Source organism: Ostrea edulis, chromosome 1 (assembly GCF_947568905.1).
Source record: "Ostrea edulis chromosome 1, xbOstEdul1.1, whole genome shotgun sequence".
NCBI lineage: Eukaryota > Metazoa > Mollusca > Bivalvia > Ostreida > Ostreidae > Ostrea > Ostrea edulis.
In genome coordinates this window covers 43,680,525-43,696,703 of record NC_079164.1, presented here as the reverse complement: position 1 = coordinate 43,696,703, position 16,179 = coordinate 43,680,525, and the positions used below count along the sequence as shown (strand labels likewise).

Sequence of the window (16,179 nt, the reverse complement as noted above, 5' to 3'; positions counted from 1 at the left end):
TCGAATCTCGTGCATGTATTGCTTATGATCAGAAAGTGTATCATGGCCTTTAACGACGTTCATTTGACGGAAGTAAAAATCATTTTCACTTTTTCTTGAACCTCCAACAAAGATCATTTACAACTGGTCAAGGTTACAAATGAGAACCTTAGTCTGGTCCGTAACCATGTAATGCAGGAATTGTTGAAGTTTGCATGAATACGGGATTGGAATATGCTCTGGTTTGGATTACTCCGGGGTATTAGCCTGTTAGGGAAGATCCAGTTATATATACAATCAATGTCAAGTATATGAGCGGCATTGATAAAACAATCATTGTAATAAATATAGATGCTTAACTGTTAGTGATTTTCAGGACAATTGCATTCGAATGCAGTTGTAATATCTGTAAATGGGGCAATGACTTCAAACTTCTCGAGTTTGTGGGACAATAGATAGCACAATTAAACATTACAGCAGATGTCAAACTCATTAATGAAAGGTGAAGATAACGAACAGTGATCACTCTCATAACTCCTATAAGCTGATAATTTCACAATTCCACGTTGTCATATTTTAAGGAGGTTAAGAAAACAACTTTCTCTTTTTCACTTGATCCGACACCTATTTATTATTTTGTAATTCTATACCTCATTACATCAATGCATACGTAAACGTCTTTACATAATCTAAACACTAACGATATGACGATAAATGTGTAAAATTACCAGAGGATATATGATGAATCTTATTGAACAGAGTTTATAGTTTGGCTTTACAAAAACATAGGAACATTTTCATACATAGTGTGTATGTTGCTAATTAGTACAAAACTCGTAATAAACCACTAGTATAGATACAATTGATGTCCGCTCTAAAAAGGACAGTGAACTTGAAGTAACCTTTGTGTGGAAAGAATGTATATTGATTGTGTATTGTTTAACATCCCTCTTGAAAGATTTTCACTCATGGATACGTCACCATTGCCGGTGAAGGGTTGCAAAAGTTAGACCTATGCTCGGCGCTTATACACTGTAGTCATTGAACAGGGAGGGTTCTTTATCGTGCCACACCTGCTGTGACACGGGACCTCATCCGAAGGACCGCCCCATTTAGTCGCCTCTTACAACAAACAAGGGATACTGAAGACCTATTCTAATCCGGATCCCCACGGGATGAAAAGAATGTATATATTCTATAGCTGTTGGACACAAAAATTCCCATTTTCACAATAAATATGACACACAATCCATTCTTAATACTAATAAAGATATTTGGTAGCTAAGAATATTCACTATATGCTACCTCATGAAAAAAAAAACCCAGTGATCTAATGAAAGGTGAAGATAACGAACAGTGATCAATCTCATAACTCCTATTAGCAATACAAAATAGATAGTTGGGCAAACACGGACCCCTGGGTATACCAGAGGTGGGATCAGGTGCCTAGGAAGAGTAAGCATACCCTGTCGGCCGGTCACACCTGCCGTGAGCACTATATCTTGATCAGGTAAACGGAGTTATTTAGGGCTGAAACGATTCACCGAAATATCGATACTGTTCAATATAAACCCTCGATTCAATGTTCAATTCATTGCCTCGATTTTCGGTGCAATACGTTTATTATAAACTGGTTCAGTAAAATACATCAGGTTCGGCATGCAATGATTTTGTTACCTGCATGAGGGACAAAATAGCGTCAAATAACGTTCAGACTGTTGTTATACGCTCGTCTTTAGACGGGACGTATTATGGTACAGCGATGTCTGTACGTCTGTCCGTTCGGGGTTTTCTCTTTATAATTTCATTTCCATTTCACATATCATGCTGAAACTTACTGTGTAGCTTCTCTGTGGGTCACTCTACATCATACTGCAATTTGATCCATTTCGACCTTTTTTCCAGGAGGGTAGCCCCTTTATTTGGAAATAATTATTATATGGAGGGTACATAATTGGTCCGCCCTACTCCTCCCACAGTTTTCAAGTGAGAGCCTTCTTATTATGCCCCCTTCAAAGAAGAGGGACATATTGGTTTGCACCTGTTGGTCGGTCGGTTGGTTGGTCGGTAGACCACATGTTGTCCGCTCAATATCTTGAGAACCATTCACTTGATGATAAGGACATTTCATATGTGGGTTGGTTATGAGTAGAAGACGACCCCTATTGTTTTTCAGGTCAAAGGTCAAGGGTCAATCTACTCTGGACATAGGAATATAATGTCCGCTCAATATCTTGAGAATCCTTTGCTTGAAAAACATCAAACTTAGCACACTGGTACATCCTAAGTAGATGGCGCCTATTGATTTTGAGGTCATATGGTCAAAGGTCAAGGGTCAAACTGGGCATAGGAATATACTAACCATTCAATGTCTAGAGAACCCTTTGCTTGACAGACATCAAACTTGGTACACCAGTACATCTTCAAAGGAAAATGACCCCTATTGATTTTGAGGTCACATAGTCAAAGGTCAAGGGTCAAACTAGACATAGGAATATACTGTCCGTTCAATATCTTGAGAACCCTTTGCTTGACAGACATCAAACTTGGTACACTAGTATAACTTTAGGAGAAGATAACCCCTATTGATTTTGAGGTCACATGGTCAAGGGTCAAACAGGACATTAGAATATACTGTCCGCTCATTATTTTGAGAACCCTTTGCTAGACAGACATCAAACTTGGTACACTGGTACATCTTCAGGAGAAAATGACCCCTATTGGTTTTGAGGTCACATGTTTAAAGGTCAAGGGTCAAACTAGACATTGGAATATACTGTCTGCTCAATATCTTGAGAACCCTTTGCTTGACAGATATCAAACTGGGTACACTGGTACGTCTTCATGAGAAGATGACCCCTATTGATTTTGAGGTCACATGTTTAAAGGTCAAGGGTCAACCTGGACATTGGAATATACTGTCCGCTCAATATCTTGAGAACCCTTTGCTTAAAAGACATCAAACTTAGTACAGTGGTGTATATTCAGGAGGAGATGACTCCTATTGATTTTGAGATCACATGGTCAAAGGTCAAACTGGACATAGTAATATACTGTCCACTCAATATCTTGATAACCCTTTTGCTTGACAGACATCAAACTAAGTACACTGGTACATCTTCAGGAAAAGATGACACATATTGAATTTGAGGTCAAAAGTCAATTGTTGAACTAGACATAGTAATATATTGTCTTGTGTTTGGTACACTGGTACAGCATAAGGAGTAGGTGACCCCTATTGATTTTTAGGTCACATGGTCAATTCACTCTTGACATAGGAAGATATTGTCTGCTCAGTATTTTGAATTGATGATACTACTATCAATTAAATGATGTGTGTGTATAACCCTTTTCAATTTTGCACCATTTGGGGAGGGGGGCATATGTGTTTTACAAACATCTCTGTTTTGTGGAGTGTTTGTATAGGTACTGAAGATGTGCATGTGGGATGGATTTCGATTTTCTACAATTTTTGAGAAAATTACAGGTTGTTGAACTTGGTCTATTTGGAAATTAATATTCTATGGAGGGTACATAATTTGTCCGCCCAACTCCTCCCACAGTTTTCAAGTGAGGACCATCTTATTTTGTGGAGTGTTTGTATGGGTATTGAAGATGTGCATCTGGGGAAGGATTTTGATTTTCTTCCATTTTTGAAAAAATTACAGGTTGTTGAACTTGGTCCATTTTGAGGAAATCTAGATTTTTAAGCTAAGACCCTTTGTTCATATGAAAGTTTGTCACAGCCTCATGATGGCTGATAATACCTGAAGCAAAGTTATACAAATTATAGCACAAGAAAAACACCCTATGTAAGCATTTCACGGGCGTATTATGTACCGTTTGCGGTACTCTTGTTTACCTAGAGTCTTACGAAAATAATAATATTAAGCTTTATCAATTTAAACTACAGAACCAACATGCATCTTACCATTTAGAAACATTTTGCTCTTAGAATTGTGAATGTAAATCTTGGTAATTAAACTTTTCTTCAATGTTATTATTGGTTTCTTCTGTAAATTGTATCGTATTGAATCGTGACATAAGTATTGCAATATGTATCGTATCGTGAAGGGGGCGTGTCGTTTCAGCTCTAGAGTTATCCGTATTCAAAATCAGTGTGCCAAGAACGGCCTAACAATCGGTATGAAACACGTCAGACAGCATTTGACCCAATGATAGGTTGTATTGGCAAACTAAATCGTTATAATGACCATAGAATTTGCGAAATGCTGACTTTAAACGAGATTGTTGAAACCTCTGCACCATCAACTTGTTTGTCAGTAGCCTGGCTGCTTCGATTTAAAAACTTACCATAAGCAGAACAAGTTCTTGCGTGTCAAATCAGTTGAGAGAGATATAAACACCATATGCAGGTGATAATGGAAAATTGCTACATAAATATGAGAAGTTGACGATGGAGAAGCTGAAATCATCCCGTTTATCATAAAGTTGAGTTGTTAGTTTGCTGTTAATTTCTACTTCAATAGAATATCTAAGTATGAAGCAGAAGTGGACGACTCTGTGGTGTCTTTTATTTCGAGTTCACTGGGATCCTAATAAATCCTAAAAGGAATACAAAATTGAGAGTAGGACAAATACAGATCCCTGGAAACATCAGAGGTGGGACCAGGTGCTAGAAAGAGCAAGAAACCCTGTTGACCGGTCAATCACTCTGTGAGCCCTCTATCTTGATCATTTAAACGGAGTAATCCGTAGTCAAAGTCAGCATGTAAAGAATGGCATAACAGTTGGTATGAAACACGTCAAAGAGCATTCGACATAATGACAGGTTGTACAGTGTATTTTCAAATAAGATAATTATAACGACCATATAACTTGCCAAATGGTTTATTTAAACAGAACTGTTGAAACCCTTGAAACATGAAGTAATTTGTCAGTAGGCTGTCTCAATTTAAAAATTGATCATACGCAAAACTTGCTCTCGTGTATCGAATCAGTTACGAGACATAAACATCATTTACACGCCGATAAATGGAATGTTACTACATAAATATGGGAAATTGACGATGGAGAATCTGATGTCATCCTGTTTGTCAAAAAGCTAAGTTGTTACTTTGTCATTAACACTTCTGTTCAGTAAATCGTCCCACTATGACTTACTTTGAGCTCACTGGGATATATTGAATTGACGTATAAATGAAAGTGAGTAATGTCAATAGATAAAGCGCCGTTGGTGTATCTAAATATCGAGTTGGAAAGATGTTTCTTGTCATGTAGAAGTTTTTTTGGATATTAAATTCTCGTGTAATTTGTGCCCATGGAAACTACAGCAGGATGTTGGAAGACCTGAAGCAGCTGTTTATGATATTATCTTTTTGTTTATTGTGCGGGATAATGATGCAAAGTGTTGAAAAGACGTATGTTTTGACGCTTTTGATTTTGGAAATGTTCTGTGATTTCAATTTTACAAAAAGTACATATCTTAAATGCTCTATAAAACTAATCGGTTCTAGATTTCCAATCCGCCTCTTCTGACTTTTTTGTGACGTAGCTGTAAGATATCGATGTCAACATTATTGGAAGGAAATCAACCTGAAGTGTGATGTGTTATGTCAAATCAATATTTACATAAGTAAAAGATTTACATAAGCAAAAGATGTACAGAAAAGCTAGCACTAAATCTAGAAACGTATAAACACTGCAAATTAAATGTTTATTGAATTGGTTTAATTGCTAAACAACGAGCGAATTAGGACATGCTTTGGATGCGAATAATAGTTGCCCTTAAAGCGTGCGGGACAACATATCTTCCATTCCATACAAATCACATGCTCAATTCCTCATTGTGTGAAATGATACGAATGGAGAAAAAAATATGGAAGATTCCAGCAAGGCTAAAGAACAAACATAATTGTTCTTGTATTTTACATGTTACTTATTATATTGTACATCATTTGTGTATAGAACTACATATGCACCAGTGCAAATTCGTGTGGGAAAATAATGAAACCAAACTAAATCAGAAAAAAAACTGTATTCAAAATACATGACGACAGCAGAAACTGTTCTCAGGCATCAGAATCATTAGTTTGTTGTTGACAGAAATACAGAAAACATCTCATACTTCTTTAATGATTATATCATTTTCGAAAAGAATTTTGTTTAAAACCTTGAATTTTAGAGATTTAATACTATCCCTCTTGATTTCCACAGAAAAATCACTTAGACTTGTTTAAATCTGGTTGTATTCATTAAGTTGTCTTCCTTGAAGTTGGTTCTGTTGACAGAAGATCCTAGTTATTAATCCTCGCCTTACTGTGGTGTCCATGACACAAAAAAGGAGACAATTGAAAAACGCCTGGGAGCTGTCACCAACGCTCTGAAAGTGCATAAGTACCATGTCTGTCTGATCAAAGTCCAGCACGGACGTTTGACCCGTACTGGCCTTGTAGACAAATATCACATATCTTGCCGTTCCCCAGATTCGTAAGATGTAAAGAACAAACCACAGGAGCACGTAATTCTCGTCGTCATCACGGAGACGGTACGAGATTTGGCTATAACGGAGGTTGGGTTGGCCCTCTCTACGACGCTGTGAATGAAAGAAAATATATATTTTTTTCAAATCGGAAAGAAAGAGAACTGGTAATTTTTTTTTAGAAGTATGAAAATATTTTAAGACTTCCGTTTCAGTTTATGATTGCAATAGACACAAAGAGAATTTGCAGGTGGAAAATACACAGTTGTTTTCAATTGTTATGCAAAGGAGTGTATTGACTATTGTTTATATCCGTAAATGAAAAACGCAAGCCATGAGAATTGCAGTATTTATTGCCATAGTGTTTTGTGGGAAGTTCACAGTTATATTTCCTGGTACATGTATTAGATTAAGTTGCTTAGGGGAAAAATATTCGTATGTGAACAAATTGTCCAATGATACACTTATTTCCTGTTGGTTAAGTATATACATGTACATTATATTTGAATTATCTTATTTCAATGACAAATAATTTATACAACATATTCATATTTGGGTCCTTACGATAGAAGTACTCATTTATAAGTGAAAGTGCAAGTCATGCGGTTAAGAATTTATTATTGGAGAGGGGGGGGGTGTCTTTAATAACGTAAAGGATGGACGACACCGGGACCTCGGGTTTCAATATTTCATCCATGTAACTTTCACTTTTAACGCAAGTACTCTGCGAATGAAAAAGTGAAGTTATCGAAAACATAAACCAATAGCATTATTACCATAAATATTTCTAATGAAGAGAGAAGAGTAATCACGGACCCCTGGAGACACCAGGTCAGATATGGTGCGTATGAAGAGTAAGAATCCCCTGTTGACCGGATATGCTCGCCGTATGCCCTATATATTGCTCAGGTAAACGGTTGGTTTATTGATTGGTTGTATCTTGTTTAACGTCCCGCTCTCGAGTTATTCACTCAAATGGAGACTTCAACATTGCCGATGAAGGACTGCAAAATTTAGGCCTATGACCTTTGAGCAACGGGGATCTTTATCGTGTCACATCTGCTGAGACTGGGGCCTCGGGTTTTAGCTCACCTGAGCTGAAAGCTCTTGTGAAAGTGAGCGTTTCTGATCACCCGTCGTCTGTCTGTATTTAAACTTTTCATACTTGCGACTTCATCAGAATCACTAGGTCAACAAAACATGGTACAAATAATCCTTGGGTGAAGGGGATTCAAGCTTATTCAAATGCCCCCTTCAAAGGAGAGATAATCACAAAAATGCAAAAATAGGGTGGTCATTTAAAAATCTTCTCAAGAACCACTGGGCCATAAAAGCTTAAATTTACACGAAAACTTTTTGACACAGCGGAGATTCAGGTTTGTTAAAATCATGACCTCCGAGAGTAAGGTGTCCCACATCGGGGATAAAAAAATCTACATGCAAATAGATAGGGAAAATCTTTCTCAAGAACCACATGGACATAAGAGTGGATTTTACCTGAAAGCTTCTCGGTATAAAGTAGGTTCAAGTTTGTTCAATTCATGGCCCCGGGGGTAGTAGGATGGGGCCACTTTGGGAATCAAAGTTTTACATAGAAATATATAGGGAAAATCTGAGACCAGTGGCGGATATATGTATACGGTTAGATGTGTATTCATATATTATGACCAAAGCACCTGTGAACAAATTCAGTAAAAGAAAACCTAATTGGACGGCTGATGAAATACAAGGGCTAGCATAAACAATTCGCACAAATAGTGATATTCTGTTTGCAAAAATTTCTAGTGATATCACTTCGGAGAAAAAGAAGGGAATCTGGAACGAAATCACCAAATAGTCAGTAATCTAGTCTTTCAAGAGTTCAAATATACAGACCCTGAAGCGTGCTACTACACCTCCAAAGCATTTCGTTTCGCTCCGTGCAAACCGTTCACCGTTCCGTACAGACCATTCAGTGTCCCGTGCAGACCGTTTCGCGCAAGAATCGTTCCGTGCATGATCAAGCCACGCCATACAAACGTGCAGATCGTTAAAACCACGCCCTTAGAAAGGTACAGACCGCGCAAGTCATTTCGGCATGGGATGTACATGTAGGACAGGTAAACATTGTTGGGAATTTGAGCAATTATTTCAAAATGTCTCTAAAACGGGCTTTAAACAGTGAAAATCTGCAAATGATCGGAAGAAAACAGCCTACTGTCAGTTTATTATAAAACCACCAGGCAGAGCAAAATCCGATACCATATTATCACCCTTAATTGGTAGTTTCTAGAAAGTGCAGAGACATGTATATCTCTGCCCTCGGTATTTTTTTTTTTTATTTTTATTATTTTTTTTTTTTTTTTTTTTTTTTTTGTTGTATATAGGAGTAATTCATTTGTCTTGTTACACTTGTATGATCAACTTTCTCTTTTTAAATAAAAAATATTTTCATCAAAATTGTTTATCGGGGTTGTTTGCATAATGCAAATACCGACCTGTGAATACTTGTATATTCTACGCAAATTCCAAGGTACTTTTTTATACACCCGTCATCAGCGCTGTCCGTCCGGCTGGCTGTCCGTCCGTCCCGGGTCATGTTTTCCGGACTTTTTTCTGTAACGGATGCATGTACAACTTTGAAATTTGGTCACAATATCTCCCTCAAGAATTATAAAAATGAATTTGCATTTCAGCTGGATTGGTCCATCGTTGACCTACTTTAGGGCTATAAGTACGTCAAACAGTTTTCCGGACTTTTTTTCGTTACAGATACAGATATTGCCCTGAAATTTACACATAAGCTTCCTTTCAGAGAAATACAAGTTCAGTTTGCATTTCAGCTGGATTGGTCCGTCCGTCCGTGACCTACATTAAGACAGAGTAGGTCAAATAGTTTTCAGGGCTTTTTTTCCATTATGGGTAGATATTGCCCTAAAATTTAGTCGGAGGCTTCCCCTTGGAGGAATACAAGTTCAGTTTGCATTTCAGCTGGATTGGTCCATCCTTGACCTACTTTTGGACTAAAAATAGGTCAGACAGTTTTCCAGGCTTTTTTTTTCATTACGGATACAGATATTGCCTTGATATTTAGTCTCAGACTCACTGTCCGACGGGCGTATATTGTACCGTTTGCGGTACTCTTGTTTTACTACATTAGAGGTCAGCTAATCCGGGTATTTGAAATCAAGATTCGTACAGAAGGTGTGAGAATCCGCGGGGGCAATTGAAACATGACGAAAGATGTGTTTATATCTTTTGTCTCTCAAAAATGAATGCGAAACAGACGCGACTAAAAATGAATGCGAAACAGACGCGACCTTTCAATGAATATAATAGAGCAATGAATGCGAAACAGACGCGACTTTTCACTGAATATAATAGAGCAATGAATAGATAAAGTTGAATAATCAATATTCCATGACGATATAATTTATGCATCTTTTTCCTTTATTTCCGAAGTTTAAAAATATTAATTTCCTTTTATTCCAACGTGTTCACAAGTCATCAAACTATTCTTTGTTTAAACTAACCTTAGGATGAAACAAAATCAAAGCGTGCAGGTCATGCCTATCATTTCGTGCACACCGTTCACCACCCTCTCCCTGCCAAATAAGGTTCAAATCTTTCCTAACAAGAAATTTTTTTTGAAATCATTTTATCTGTTTTCATACACGTACACATGTATATAAAATGTATAGGTTTATTTAGCTCTGTCTTTGGGAAGAGGCATGGAATATAGATATTGCAAATGTATTTCAACGACACTCAGAATGAATGTACAAAAATAGCGAAAATATGCGCGACCATTTCATATTCAGTCTCAATTAATTTAATAGAGCAATGAATCAATAAAATTTGATAAATTTATATTCCGTGACGATACGATTTTTGCACATTTTTCTTTTATTTCCGAAATTAAAAAAGATATTAATTTTTTTTTTTCATTCCAACGTGTTCATAAGTCATTGATATAATAAGTAAGCATGAAACTTACCGCGTCGTACATGAGCAATCATTTTAAAATCATTATCATTTACTTCTCAACCTTTCTGTAATATCTAGAATACTGCCGTTATAATGAAACCATTCCTTGTTTAATCTAAAGGCCCTGTCACACTATGACGTTCTCACTATCGTTCGTGTAACGTGTTACGAAACGCAAAGGGACGTCGAGAATGTTAGAAACAAGTTACAAGAAAGTTAGACGAGTGTCGGCAAATGTTGGGAAACGTCGAGGGACGTCTGCAAACGCTGAGGGTGAAAATATTTTGGGGTGTGCACAAAAATTAACGACGTTCTATCAAAACGCTACTTACGCGTTAGAGGAACATTACACGAAAGTTGGTGGGTGTTACTCGAAAGTCAGGACGTTCCCTGGATGCTAGGCGGACGCCGCCCATCGGGGTCGAGTGTCCGGCGCGTGGCAAGCACTTGCGTAATGTGTAACGTCCGTCGAACATCAGCCCAGCGATTCGCCAACGTTTCGCAGCGTTCGAGAGCGTTCACCGAGCGTTCTTAACGCTCATGTAACGCTCTTTCAATGTCTTCCTAACGTCTGTCAGCGTTCTGAATTTTTGTAGCGTCAGTGTAACGTCCTTGTAATGCGCCTGTAACCTACTGGTAGCGTTCAGAAGGGTTTGGCAGCCACTTGCCATATATAAAGGGGCTTGCAGAGGCCACCGCTCTGTTGGAAGTTTCACAGAGTGAAGACCTCAGAAGAATGACAGACCAAGAGAAACACCAGTATGCTGTTGCTGCTCTCATGCATCACAACATCCTGCAGTTGGCATTGGCCGGAGGTTGGTGAAACGTTACAGGAACGTTATACAGCCGCTCCACACGTTACTGGAACGTTACAGGAACGCTAGGCAGACGCTGTGGAAACGTCGAGAACGTCGGCTAGACGCTGGGAAAACGTCAAGAATGTTAGCTAGACGCTGGGCAAACGTGGAGAACGTTGGCTAGACGCTGGAATAAACAATGAAACGCTAGGCAGACGCTACCCAAACGCTATGAGAACGCTATCAAAGCGCTGAGAACGCTAAGTTTTGCAGCTATTTTCGACGACAAACGTCGCCTGACACTGCGCGAACGTTGGGTGAGCGTTACAAGAACGTTATGACAACGTCGACCTAGAAATTCAATTTTAAGAATGTCGACGTTTCTCCAATATTTCAAAACGCAACCAAACGTCTAACAGAACGCTATAGTGTGACAGGGGCTTAACCAGGATGAACCAATTTATACCGAAAAAATCAAAGCGTGCAGGCCACGCCAACCGTTTCGTGCAGACCGTTCACAAAGCGTGCAAGCCACGCCTACAAAGTGGTGAGTGCGAAGCGTATTGTGCAAACCGTTCAACTTTCCGTGCAGATCATTCTGCGTTTCATGCAAACCGTTCACCGTTCCGTGCAAGAATCGTTTCGTACCGTTCCGTGCAAGTGGTGTAGTAGTATGCTTCAGGGTCTGTACCAACGTGTAGTAGTACGCTTCAGGGTCTGTACCAAACGTTCAGATACATGTTTCAAGGAAAGAATGCTAAAACATTTGTTGTTGAAATTTAACACCAACACCCCACCCCCACCCCCCATTTCCCCCAACATTTAAAATAAGGACTCAATATGTAGTCTTTACTCTCTTTAATATATTATTTCCATAACTTGGAGGATATAAAAATTGGAAATTAGTCAGCAATTTTGATCGGTACAATTAATTACCTAAAAGGATGAAAGGACACATAATGATTTAGAGACTCAAATACTAATTTTTAGCAATAGCAATTCATCATAATACATAAATTATGCTAATAACAAGTATTTGTCTTATTATGTCTATTTTTATCCAAACCACATTAACACAGGTGTTTGACGATTTATAGTAATGATGTCAATTTTGGGATGTTAGTGGCACGGTCAAATGGCTATGATAAGTGAAAGTGCAGACAGTTTTACAAATTTCAGTCACTTGGAGCTATTACGGACTTAACTTTATGAATTGGGGCAAGAAAATCATCTTGGAAATTATATCTAATGCAGCACATTCTATGTAATAGCTTGTTGCAATGCTCAAACATTCTGTTTAGTTGTATTGTTTCAGGGCCCAGCTAAAATTCGACCAAAAAATAATGGGCATTTTTCCGAATTCATTTCTGCATATCTTGGGAAGTATACGAAATTTCTGGATGAACTTTGGAAGTATTGTACATGTAGATTGACTACGCACACTGTATATTAGAATACAGAGTATAATTTGGTTTATTGTTCTTATATTGGTGAATTTGGGTACCCTATATTTTAGAGTTCTATACCTTTATCCTTTAATAGTAAATTCGAATCCAAGCGGTATAATTGCCTGTGGAACCTGTATTTGCTTACCTTCCTAATCATATAGTACTTGAGATAAATGTACAGGAACGCTGTGACGATATAGGTCAGGATCTCCCAGCCTTTCCCACTCACTGTCATCCACAGGATGGTTTTTTCCTGGTCCAAACAGCCCCTAATCCAGCACCATGGGCCGCTTCCGATGGATAGATCCTCTCCGAGAACATTCTTGAAGGCAGCTGTCAAGGTGATCACGACTAAAAGATAGTAATAAATGTATTTATTAGTAGATGTTTCATACGTCGGTTGATTTTGGTGTGGGGAATATTTAGCGGATCCAAGAAGTAATTTGACATGCTTTTATGCACATTATAATATTCTTAAAGTGATGTCATTAGAAATTATGGCACTTTCGCATTAGCGATCGATTTGATTTATGTTCATCGTTCATAGCTTTAATAAACATTTTCACGACCCAGTGTGTTTCGAGCGAGTCTGGATTTCAGAAAACCTACTATTTTTATTTTAAAAAGATGGTGCAAAAAAAAAAGAAAAAAAAAAGTGGTACATGTAATTTCCTTTTAATATTGACTAACATACTGAGCAGAAGTCATAGGGATAACGACACTTTTATATCAGGAAGAAACAAAAATACTGCAAACGTTACATAATACGCCTGCGAAAAATTTAAATGCTTACATAGAGTGTTTGTACATGTAGGACTTTGCTTCCGGTAGTATCCGCCATCATCAGGCTGTGACATACTTTTTATTGCACCGTATGAATAAAGGGTCTTGGCTTAAAACTGTGACAGGAGATAGACAAACCAAGAGTTCTGTGTGTAAAATATTTCATAAACTTTGACCAAGTTCAACATGTAAATATTTAAAACATCAAAGAAAATTTAGAATTGTTGAGACTCAAAATCCTAGCACTATGGACACCTTCAAGTTATTTACAAAGACCCTAGCATCTAAACTGAAAGAGGATTTAATATAATATTTTCTCAAACCCGACCAAGTTCAACAACCTACAGTTTTCTCAAAAATTGACGAAAATCAAAAACCTTGCCACATGCACATCTTCTATACCCATACAAATACTCAGTAGAATAAGAAGGTCCTCACTTGAAAACTGTGGAAGGAAAAACACACAAATCATGTACTCTCTATGTAATAATTCCTCGAAACGGACTTAGTTCAATAGCTTGTAATTTTCTCAAAAATTGACAAAAATCAAAATCCTTGCCACATGCACATCTTCAATACCCGTACAAACACTCTGTAAAATGCGACGCTCCTCACTTGAAAATCGTTGGAGGAGTTTGCCGGGCAAATTATGTATCCTTATAACAACAAATTTTAAACAAAGGGACAAAACTCCTGCAAGATAGGTCGAGGTAGATCAAAATTGGAACATGATATAAAGTGATCCACAAAGAAGTTACATAGCAACTTTCAGCTTGATTTATGACAGAGAATTGAAATTAAAAACAGAAAACGCTGAACGGACGAACGTACTGACATCGCTGTACCATAATACGCCTCCTCTAAAGACGAGCGTATAAAAAAAGTAATCATCATAAATTATTCAATCTTTAAATCGCAATATTGTATTTAACATACATGTACTATGAAATCGTTTTATTTGGTGGGTTCTGATTTTTGTGGATTTAAACATCATCAGAATATACAATGTACAGTGCATGTATATTGCTTTGATGTACATAATCCCCTTATCCATATAACAGCACCCCAATGAAACTGAAAAATCCTTGGGAATATAATATAATAGATCTCGTATTATTTCAAATTCAATGAACAATACATCGTAATTAAACATTGTTTTGTATCCAATTTCCGTAAGCATAATTATCCATGGTCCGTCAAATTGGGACATAAAAAGTTGCCCCGTGTCAGAGATCACAACTCTTTTGGTGCGTGAAAGACCGTCGTGGTGGTGTTTGATAAAAGAGTAGGCTTATTATGATCCCCCACGACGATCAAATATTTTCAAATCCGAAGGGTTGAAATATCACTGCCTCGGCTTAATATTCAAGACAAAAAGACTTACGTGGTATACCCCAAGACACAGAATGGGCCAGAACTTTTGGCATTGTAGTAAAACACCATTCGGATTGATACACAAGCGCTAAGAGAATATGTAGACCAATAATTATAGTCCATGAAAACGAGGCTAGCGCAGAAAATGTGTTTATCAGGCTCTGAGCGGCACAAATATCGTCCGGGTGATGACAGTGCCAAATGATGTGTTCTTCTGTAATTAGTCCCTGATTCCGGTGAGTGTAAGAATATCGTATAGCTCCTAGAAGATTCCCCGATGAAGTCAGAAGGTCGGCAATCGTCAGATAAATGAGTAGACGTCGGGTTTGATTCTTTGCCTCGGGAATCGTGCAATAGGTTACAAATATGACGATTGCTCCTATGATGGACAGAGAACTACTTACAAAAGTACATATAAGCACTGAGTCGGGTAACCTTTTGTTATCCATTGAGGAAGTTAGATTTGTCCAGGCGGACTCATTGCTACACATTGACGATGCCATTGCCGCAAAAACTGATATGAATATCCACAGCAAGCGTGGTTTGATATACATGCAGATGAATACACAACTTCCGCTTTGCTCTATATATCATCCAGTCATATATGTGTTTATGAACCCCATAATAGCCGAATAATTAATTTCATGAAAATTATATCGTTTTCACCCAAAGTAACTATAATAAACACACTTAACAAGTGAGCAAGTTTATTAAGGCTTAGAATGAAAAATAAAGTTATGTAGTTTTAAACAAAGATATGCATAATTGTAGGTTTTAGGATTAAACTGTTAAACTTTAATAATGCCTGTGTTGAATTAATAGACTGGGGAATCCCACTGAAAACCCCCTTTTTGTCTGAATTTACATCTGAGATACCGTTTTTACACATTAGTAAAAGAAATATTATTTTAATTCACTATACAAGCCTGTTTGTAATTTACATGTACATGTAATTAGTTTCCCCCTTCGTGCAGTCGAATTAAAATTAGACTTGTAAATTCCGCTCCTTTACGACACACTTCACATACAAGTGGAGTCTCATAAAGGAGCGGAATTTACAAGTCTAATTTTAGATTGCCTTAATATCTCACTTATCGCAATTCACCTTTGAATTAGAACACTTTACCCGATATACAAACGGAAAACGGAAATATTCATATCTAGTGATCGGTCATTCAAAAACTTACTTTGTTAAACACCACTCTGATTCCACGCACAAGTACTCTGACGTTGAAATAAAAAATATGCTAGAGTTCCTCATTGACAATATCTTCGTGGTCTTTGGTGAGCAGGTCTTCCAACAGTCTGTTGGAATTCCCATGGGCACGAATTGTGCTCCTTTGTTAGCTGACCTGTTTTTATATTCATATGAAGCAGAATTTATTCAAAA

At 37.6% G+C, this 16,179-nt stretch overlaps 1 protein-coding gene across 1 annotated transcript; it reads right to left on the bottom strand.

The window, feature by feature from the left end:
• Positions 1-5,958: 5,958 nt before the first annotated feature.
• Positions 5,959-15,369, bottom strand: LOC125652838 (G-protein coupled receptor 157-like). Its single transcript, XM_056150016.1, has 3 exons — positions 14,800-15,369; positions 12,778-12,983; positions 5,959-6,535 (listed from the first exon to the last, which is right to left on the bottom strand). Exons 1-3 carry the CDS (start codon positions 15,341-15,343, stop codon positions 6,176-6,178), a joined length of 1,110 nt encoding a protein of 369 aa, XP_056005991.1. The 5' UTR covers positions 15,344-15,369; the 3' UTR covers positions 5,959-6,175.
• Positions 15,370-16,179: the final 810 nt, after the last annotated feature.